The sequence below is a fragment of the Pelmatolapia mariae genome, linkage group LG3_W (assembly GCF_036321145.2).
Source record: "Pelmatolapia mariae isolate MD_Pm_ZW linkage group LG3_W, Pm_UMD_F_2, whole genome shotgun sequence".
In the NCBI taxonomy this organism is placed as follows: Eukaryota; Metazoa; Chordata; class Actinopteri; order Cichliformes; family Cichlidae; genus Pelmatolapia; species Pelmatolapia mariae.
In genome coordinates, this window is record NC_086229.1 from 74,325,133 (window position 1) to 74,335,543 (window position 10,411).

General features: G+C 39.8%; 2 protein-coding genes across 2 annotated transcripts in view; one reads left to right on the forward strand and one right to left on the reverse strand.

Annotated features, from left to right (window-relative positions):
- Positions 1–10,411, forward strand: part of LOC134623951 (zinc finger protein 664-like) — a 507,757-nt gene that overhangs the window by 473,486 nt on the left and 23,860 nt on the right. The gene's annotated exons all lie outside the window — the stretch shown is intronic.
- Positions 2,752–4,143, reverse strand: LOC134623948 (nuclear factor 7, brain-like). The gene has a single exon (XM_063468948.1). The coding sequence runs from the start codon at positions 4,135–4,137 to the stop codon at positions 2,752–2,754; it is 1,386 nt and encodes a 461-aa protein (XP_063325018.1). The 5' UTR covers positions 4,138–4,143.

Below are 10,411 nucleotides of genomic sequence, written 5' to 3' on the forward strand. Positions count from 1 at the left end.
GTAATGTGAGTGCCTTACTCTCCTCCATGGTGATGTTGGATGCTGGGGGCTTTGCATTCCTGAGACAGGCCGAAACGTCGTCCGTAGTTGCTCTGCTTCCACTACTGCAATATTGTTGTTTCAAACTGCTGTTTCTGTGGCTGTGATCAGTTCCACCAGCGGGATTTGTCTTGGCGTCACAGCAAAACTCAATCTTTTTTTTTCCTGTTCTGCAGCCGTTTATGTTTATGGACCCTAACATGAGAGACTTTGATAAGGTCAGAGATATTTAAGTTGTAAACTTTGTGTTTTCTTTAGTTTTCACGGTGTCTGAAGAAAATAAGAGAGAGAAATATGTTTCAGAAGACATCAGTATGTGTGGCCATTGTTTGTTGGACCCTGTAGTTACAATACTGGTTAACTTCAATATATTTACTTTATTTTATATACATTTAACATGTCAGTATTGAGCAACTAACTCTCAGTAAAATCACAAATAAGTTATGTTAACTGGTATATATTCATGTTTAACATTATTATATTTTGATCGGTGATTAACCGACTACACCACTACTTCTTTTGGGGGTTATTTTTGATTACGAATAAATCATTTTTTAGGAAATAGAGAAAAGCTCTGTTTTAGCACTCTTATCGTTTTTACTCATATGAGGCGAGATATTAAGACCTTTAACTACTTAGCTGGGATGTAGACAATAGTTCAAGTTTATGTAATAGTTCAAGTGATTCACTAACAATGATTTAAGTGTTCCAGCAGGAGGCAGTAATCCACTAAACTGCACCTGTTGTGTTGAAAAGAAGGTGAAAGAGACTCAGAATCTTGTCAGCAGTATTGTGAGGGATTTGAGAGAAGAGGGTTGTGCGCCACGTGGATATTTATATGGCCCACTGGGAAACGACAATTTTAGAAAATTGTAATAAATTACCATTAATTTGATTTACGGTATTTGGACACATGGATTTAAATATTTCAAAATCTTTTTGCATAAATTGAGCAATCACCACCCCTTAATAAAGTTAAACTTTCAACTATATCAATTTGTAGTTAATTTTTTAGACACAGTCGTTTTCTTTAGAAAACAATAATAATCAAAGTAAACAACTATGTGATAAGATTTATTATGCACACACAAAGAGATGATGTTCATTTGGTATAACTGAGCTGTTCACACACCTTTGATTTTAATAAACACACTGAATAACTGAAGATTGTGGCGTCAATAGTAATGATACTCTTCACACATAATATGTCAAATGAAATCGGCCAAAGGTCAAAATAACGATGATGATGATACTTTCCACACACACACACACACACACACACACACACACACACACACACACACAAAAACAGAAGTAGGTCAAAGTGGATGTAGTGATAAAACAGTCAGCAGTGTGTTAGATATCAGTGGAGGACTTTACCCTGAAAAATGCAGAGTGTAATGTAGAGTTTGATGGTTTTCCCAGAAAAGGAGGAAGAAGAGAAGGCTAAGATTGTGGCTAGGATTTTATTGTGAATCGGAGTTTCTATCAAATCACTTTGAGCATCTGTGTGGTGATTCACAGCTGAAAATGACTCAGTGGGGTCTAAATCTTCTGGCAGTGGTTGGACAGCATGAAGGAAAATGGTGGAGCAACTTTATTCGTGGAGACTTGCTTTGTTGGTGCTGTGAACAGACATTTTATTTTCTTCTTTGAACTGTTTGTTTTAATGACACTTTCAAATAGATCCTTTTGTGTGTTTGAGTGTTGAGTATGAGACTGAGGGCAGGGTGAAAAGAAGTGAAAATAATATTCATTTTCTCTTCAGACATTGAAAGCACACAGGAAGTGATTGTGAATGCAGTTTCATGTTATATCATCATGCGAAGTTTTCAGGATTCAGACTGGAAATGTGGTTTCTCTTTAAGGCTCTAAAAACAGCGCTTTGCTCCTTTGAATCTCTTCCCCTCCTTTATTTGTCCTGACAGCGAGCGCTTTGAATTCACACACACACACTTTCAGTTCTTCTGCTGTAAATAAAGGAAAAACTAGCTGCTAAAACGAGCTCCGTCACTACAAACTTCCTGCTGACGCTTCCATGTGAAGCAGTCGGAGACCTTCCTCCGGCTGGATGACACCCTCTGCTTCGATGCAAAATAAAGCTCAGATGATTTTCTCTACACTAGTTTATCTCATTACAGCAGTTTGATGTTTCCTTTGAATCCCCCTGAAGATACTGACAGTGAAGCACGTACATAATACTCCAGCCTTTCAACTCTGAGCTTATTTAGTTCTATTAATACACTGAAATCTCATTTGTGTCATGAAGAAAGTCTTTAATCAAACAGAATTCAAAGATCAGAAACATTTCATATATGGAGTTAAACATGAATCATTGTTTCAACAACATATTTATTGTTGTCATAAACAGACAAGAAGACAACAACAAACTGCTCCTCCCATTCAACACATGTCAGTCCATATCCCAGCAAACTAAATCATCTCCATTTACACACATCAAATAGAAACATGAATCACTTGTAATGATTAGAAACTTGATAGAATTTCAAATCTAGTTTGGGGAGTCATTCAGTGAGAAACAGTGAAATGATTTTCCATGTGAAAAGGTGGACAGCAGAAACAGAAAGAAACAGTGAGAACTAAAAGAGAAACAAAGAGCTTTGGAACAACGAGGCAGCAGGAGGACAGCTGCAGTTTAACAGCTTCAATTCACTGACAGGAAACAACATTAGAAACATCATCATCCTCAACTCATCTGCTCCACTGACACACTGCCACTGACACTGGCAACACCTTCACTTTAGAAACAGTGCGAATATATGGAAACATCCTGTGAGTGAAAGTGTGTGTGAAGGTGTGTATGTGTGTGTTAGTATCAGGATCAGAGAACGACAGCTTTCCTCTGTTCCAGTCCAGATTCACTCTGATCCTCTGGAGCTTCTTCTTTACTGAGAGAACAGTGAGAGCTGATGGTGAACATGCTGAGTATTCATCAATAAAGAACCCTATTCCCCAAACTCCAGGCTCTATGCGTCCCTTCCTCTGCACAGACTCTGCTAACACACCCAGGTCCCACACTGTACTGTCTCCAACATCAACAGCCCAGCTGTGAGTCCCTGAGTTAAAGCCCTCAAAGCCCAGGACAGAGTTGTATAAATCAAACCTCTCTGGATTATCAGGAAGCTGCTGCTTCTCTCCTCCTTGTCTCACACTGGTCAGATCTTCAGACAGGATGAGGTTTGGATGAGCAGTGTTTGGGTCCAGAATGAGAGGAGTGTAGGAGACCATGTCCTTCATGTTGTTCCAGATGTTGAAGGTCAGGTTGCCCAGGTGTTTGGCCTGGTCTATCAGAGCTCCTGTGGGCAGCTGTGGATCATCCAGCAGGGGGCAGCGCTGGACTCTTTCCACTGCAGCCTTGTAGTTGTGCAGGAATGAGACGTCTTCAGCTCTCAGCTCCTCCTCTGTGGCTCTGACTGTGTCTGAAAGAGCTGCTATCTCTCTGCTCAGAGCCTCCATCTTCTCCTTCATCATCCCACTCTTCTGCTCCTCTTCCTCCCTCAGTGCAGCCAGCCTGGCCTCCTCTTCCTCTGCTAGAAACTGCTGAAGCTTCTTATACTGCTCCTTAATCTGCCTCTCTGTGTGTCGAGCCTGGACCTTAATGTGTTCTGCTGTTTGATCAAACTTCACTTGAACTTCTTCACAAACCTTTAACTTCTTCTTTAAGGGCTCCAGAGTTTCCTGAAGTTCCTTCTTGTGTTGTTGTGCAGCTTCATCGATGGGTCTGAATCTGTGATTGGTGTGTTTTTCTGAGTCTCTGCAGACGACACACACTGGCTGCTGATGGTCCAGACAGAAGAGTTTGAGTTCCTCAGAGTGCAGACTGCAGAGAGCCTCTGAAGCTCTCTGATCTCTCTCCTGTAAGAACGACTCACACAGGTTCTTTAAAACTCGGTTTAAAAGTGGTTCTTCCTTTGAAGATCTTCTCTTACAAACTGGACACTCGTGTGTTGTTCTCTCTTTCCACCATCCCTTCAGACAGTCTTTACAGAAGCTGTGGCTACATGACAGAATAACAGGATCTCTGAAGACCTCCTGACAGACCGGACAGCAGAGATCCTCCTCTGATCTGGAAGCCATTGAGTCTGCGAGTGAAGCTGAAAACAGCAGACAGGAAGTACAGTCAGTCCTGGCTCCCCTCCCTCCTCTACTACCTTCACTGAAACTTCCTTTGAGTCGTGTTTTTGCTCAAACTCACATTCAGTGTGTGGAGCATCAGCAGCTTGAAGCAGCAGTGTTGGAGTTTTCCACTTTTCTCTCCTGTAGCTGGACTCACTCAGAGGAAGCTGCTAGTTTGGTCTGAACTCAGTCTGATCGTCTGTGCGTCTCTCTGTACTGAGGAGGAGGAACCGCCTGTTTCCCGGTTTGTCTCAGGTGAGTGATGTGAAGGGTGGAGCTTCATTCAACTTCCTTTTATAGAGGCTGTTTCTTTACCCATAAACAATGGTGTTTTTCTTGTCTGAACCTAGACATTTACCTGGTAGTAGCTGTGAAACAGGTTTTTCTTTGTGTAGAGTAATGCAGGAACAGAAACAGGTGATTTCAACTGTTTAGTGGTAACGATATGTGTCATCGGCTCATTATTTATAAATCCCATGAACTTGTTTCTCAAGTCAGGAATCCTCTTTCAAAATGAGGTTGTTACAGCACACCAGCACATGCAGTATTTGATTCTTTTATTGATTTCATACAGATACATACAGGTCATTTCCTAAAAAAAAGGGAAATGTACTATTAATCATTCTATTTCATGTATTTGATTATTTCAGATGTAATTCATATTTTAGAGTAGTAATAGTAAATTACTTCGTGTAATCAAGATGAGAGACCACGGCTATAAAAGCTTTAAATTATTAAAAAAAAGATTATATATATATATATATATCTCCCAACTTACTGTGCATGCTTCAGTCACCCCTTGCATCGGAACAGGTAGAAGTGATGGAGTGTTATGTAAAACTACACACAAAAAACCCACAATGTCAATAAATGTCACAGTACAAAAAGCATTTTAATTAAGGCAACAACCAAATATTTTACATTGTACAAATAGAATTATGAGCTCATTCACCAGTTATGAAGGTGCTGCTACTGCACCCCGGCTGCTGGTCTAAGGAGGAGCTGCCCCCAGGGATGCCCTCAACAATGGGTCTGGTGGCATTCAACCCTAGGGCCAGCTCCTCTGCCTGGGTGTGACGAGGGGGTGCAGGACCACCACCTATCTTTATTTGCTCTGCCCTTTTCTTGGTTGCTGTTCTAAACAAACAAACAGATTATTTCAGGGTCTCTTTTCAAGAGACTAAAAGCAATATAAGTGATAAATATTACCATTCTGTAGAATATTCTTATATTTCACTTTTACTTGTTCCCATGTTCTAGTGGATCCTGTTGTGGCTCTAATGTGAAAGAGGATATAATGTAATATAATATAATATGATATAATATAATATGATATAATGTAATATAATAAATTACTTACGAGTTTAATTTGTCAGCAACTTTCTGCCAGCCCTCTCTCCTTGCTTTTGCAGCCTTTGCAGTGTTCCCTTGCGTTTTAATTAAACTCTGAAACTCCTGAAATCAATCAAGAGTTCTTGCTCTGCTGCCGAAAAATACTGAGCGCGCTCCTTCGACATCTTCGCCGACCAGTCAAAGGGTTGCCGGTCAATTTTTCTACTATCGATGCGTAGCCCCTTTTAAGCCACCCAGTGATCTCACATTACTTCATCCAGGTGTACTAATCGTCAACAACAGGTGTGTTCGGAGAACCGGAATAGCGAGCTCAAAGTTGGCGCGATGATTTGATCTTGGATGTAGTAAGCGAGGTACGAAGAACGGACCCCTGGTTGTAGGAGGTTAAAAACAAGTTTCATCAACTTACATCTTTATGGTGTGCAAACATTGCAGATTGCTTTTTCTCCATGCTCTTTATGAATGCACACAACAGGGAGCTCCAATGAGTCTGGTTGGGTCGAAAAAACTGCAATTTGCACTCACGTTCCACTGTTTCATAAGCCATGATTGACCCGCTGGTTTTATTCCACAGAGCATGACATTTTGCAAAAGCAGACCAAGACAGCCTCTTTTATTGATCATTGGTAGCTTCTGCAGCAGTGGCATCAACTATTGATATAAGCAGAAGCTTCTCAAACGTTGCTTGCGTTACCCGCCTAGAGCCAGTGAAAGAATCTGTATCTGCATTCTTCATAGGTGGCTCGGTAGAAGAAGTCGACTTTTGTTTTCTGTGGCTTTCCATTAATTCTGTATACATCTTCATTTTGTTGGTATGTGATGGACTGAGTTGAAAACAGGGGGAGTCACAGGAATTATTTGAAAAATAGGGTTGCCATTTAACCCAAAAATGATATTTACAAAAGTACTAAACACTGAGCTAATGAAGTAGGTCAATGAAACAAAACTAAACTCAGGCAAAGACTGCAAACTTAACAAGCCAAGCAACTGCCCAAACAAACATAACTGACCTAAACATGAAATGACACACAGAGGTATATATAATGGCTGATCAGACCACTATGACACAAGAGGGGTAACTAAACAAAACAAAATTGTAAACAACAAACAATGCAGTACAGTCTGGTTTGATAATAAACACCAAAGAAGAAAAATCAAAACTAATAAACCCCAAACTCAATATTTAATTAAATACAAATACTTTGTTTTTAATTAAAGAAAACACACATTCTCCCCTTCAGCAGGAAGTGGTGGTGCGGTCCAATTATCCCTCTTTGCATTTAATGGTTTCAAACCCTAGCCACCACTTTTTGTCTGGCAACTCCCCGGATCATGGCAGGTAAGAAGTAAAAGAAACAAAGGTTAGCCAAAATCAAAGTAATGAACTGATATGAATACATAAGTAAAGAAAAAATGTATCCAAACCAATCAATAAACTTATTGGAAACTAAAGTGTGTTATTGTGTTCAAAAAAGGAATGAAAATACAAGTGTCACAAACTTTAAAGTGTGGCCATGGGTTTGGCAATCACATGGTACTATCCTGGTACATTGATGTGTTGGTCGCGAACAAAATGGCTCTAAGGCTACGTTCACACTGCAGGTCTTAATGCTCAATTCCGATTTTTTCATCAGATCCGATTTTTTTTGTCTGGTTGTTCACACTACAAATAAAATGTGACAGCATATGCGCTCTAGTGTGAACGTTCATGGCTCTAAAAGCGGCCTGCATGCGCAAAATGTTGCATGTTTGCACTGAGCTGAAGGGGGAGGGGCGATGGTTACATTCACAGTACAGGAACACAGCAGACCTGAACCTGAACCAATGACTTGGTGGTGTTCCAGGGTAGGATAACAAAGCCCTCTTTTCCACTTCTTCCATGTACGATGTACATGTACTGTGTTCCCCAGTTTCACTCATTGTGGTTACCAACGATGTGTGAAACTGGGGAACCCATTTCCCACTCATGTTTCTGCCTGTAGTACTTACTGTTAAAAACTCCCAGTTGTTTTAATCTTTGGGCTGAAGGAGGGACAATACTCGGTGTATACATGCTCAATCAATAATACTTTATTTTCATACAATTCAACACTTATGAGCATAAGAAACGTCCGGACGGGAGAGATGCACATGGAGGGTCACAGCATGTCTCAAAATGGTGACGGGTTACTCAGCCTTTTATAGCCCCTAGTGGCCCCCACCTATTTGTAAAAGCCTAAACATTCACATGTTTTCTCTCTTACGGCGCCTAAGTTATGACCTCGGCTCCCTGTCTTCATGCTCTAAAGACGGTGGGGGTATGGAATGTGGTCTGCCTCTCCTAAACGTAGACACAAGGTCTTCTGCACACAACATTCTCTTCATGATTCAGCAGTATAATATGTCAAGAAACAGTGTAACACATTCACAGCAGATCAAGGATACAGAGTGGTGCACACTTATCTAATGAACTACGTAATGATTATATTCTTCTAACCCAAATGTATGATGGGAACTTGACTACTCACACAGCACACAGTCTAAACTAAAAGATAATATATGTCCTACAGTTGTTAACATAAATCAGCTATCTTGACTACAGGCATAAAGTAACATATGTTTCTACTAATAACCTCACATTACCCTGAAATATGAGGAATGAAGACAGTTTCAAGAACAAACACACTTGGTCGGTGCTGAAAGTGGTCCTGTTGCTGAGGTTGGGGTCATTCTGTAATCTCTTACAAACTACAACCAATGCTTCAGTGACTGGCACACAAGTGAAGAGAGGTGTAACATCATACAAGACCATTGTATCATCTGCCTCCATAATGACATCTTTCACCTTCTCAAAATATTGTCACTGAGTAGTAGCAGCAATTCCCATGTTAAGTCATTCTGGTTTACGAAAACCGTGCACCTACCTACCTGAAGAAGTCAATTGGATGAGTGACAAAATATTTCTCAGACTGAAAACAGAATGTCCAGATGAACAGAATCAACTTTTTAAGACTTCCTTACCTAGATGATTCAATATAGACACTCACACTTGTACATTATATATTCATTTTGACAGAAATGACAGTTGTTGGCTGTTTAGTTGGTGCATTAAATTCTGAAAACAGCCCTTTGAGTTGCAACAGGAAAGAAATAGGAAATAACATGCCTTGCTGCTTATGTTACAACACTCAGTGGATGTGGGTGTGACTCTGAAGAGACTCTAGAGATTAGATATAAAAAAATTACTGCTGTCATCATTAAAAGTTTTACTTACCAATGAGCATTAGGGCCACATCAAGAAAAAAAATATATTGTTTATCATTTTGAAAATAAAGTCAAAATTCTTTTTTCAGAACAAAGTCTAAATGGGCTGATAACAGTTTCATGGCAAACTGCCATGGCTGCTATAGCCTCTACAAAATACCTTCTGTACTTGAGTTAATGAAACAATTTGGTCAGCTGCCTTGTGACACAACATACACCCTCTTTAATGCACGAGGATGTAACCACTGAGAACCTTGCATCTGTCCACCGCCAGACATTTCCTTTCGTACAAATCCAGCCAACTCTTCCGCACTTGTGAGTAGAAATGCAGCTTTCTACGCCATCTTTTCATCACGCTGTGTTTATGTGCTAAACAGAAGTCATTTCCTTGTTACTAAAACAGACTCTGAAGTATGATTTCACTAACTCAGAGGCTAAAGCAACTGTAGCAGTTTGTCTTGAAACAACTTTAATCTCCACATTTACTTTTTTCTTGAAATACAATTTTGGCTTTTTGTCCAAAATATATTTTTGACTTTAAGGTTGAAATTTCAACATTATTGTCAAAACAATCAATATTTTCTCTCCTTAATGTGGCCCTAACACTCTGTTTCAGTAACCAGTGATGGAGACTGTATTTGAACTTGAAATTTGTATTATTAAGCAATTTTGCCTAATAGCGCAAAAGTGAATATGGTTAATATGCAGTCATCCAAAAAGGAAACATTATTTAAAAAGACAAGAAACCAAGTGAGGAAGAAACTTTTTTTTTCCTAAGGTGCACTCTGCTCAATACAAATGTTTTCTGACTGATTACAGTTACCATTATAAAGACACACCTTTATTTAAAAAAACAAAAACAAACAGTCACACCAGCCGTTAAAAGTTTTACACAACCACAGTCCATCCAAATCACTGCAACTCAACGCCCAGGGAAAATGGAAAGAAAAAGGGCATGGTGTTTTGAGATGGCAGTCTTTATTCAGTGGCCTACAAGCTGCAAGACATCTCAGCTGTGTGAGGCAGAGCAGAAACACAGAAGGAGGAGAAAGAGGTGGGGAGATCCTAGAGGTCAGCAACCATAACAGTAGCAAAGTGGTCACCGTGTGTTATCTTATCTACAGTGAAGCGTTTTTTCCTGATAACGGAAAACTGCAGAAACATTTAAGTCCTGCTGATTTTTCATCTACAAATATCGTATACTTCTATTGATTAGATGCTTAACTTAAAAGATGCATTTTAGTAGCTTTTGATATGAGGAACAGAACTATTCAATATTTCTATTTAGGACCTCAGACTTCTGCCAGTATTCAAGTTGCATATCTAATTATATAATTGTGAATTGACCTCGCCCAGGGTGTCTTGGTGCACTAATAATCAATTGTTCGCTTTTTTTCCCCCTTTTTCCTTTTCTGTGTTTACCTGTGATCACTTTGAAGGAAACACTTTCAGCTGTAGTTTCTTTGGTCAGACTTTCTGTTGCTTTCTTGTCTTAGAGCTGCAGCCTTCTCTTGTGACATCATCATCATTTCTCTTTCTCTTCACCTGGATGTAAAAATCTTTCCCTATTTAGAGAAATGAGGGAATACCAGTATTGTTTGACTGGCTTCAACCTTCTCAAATAACCAGGCGCGCCCTG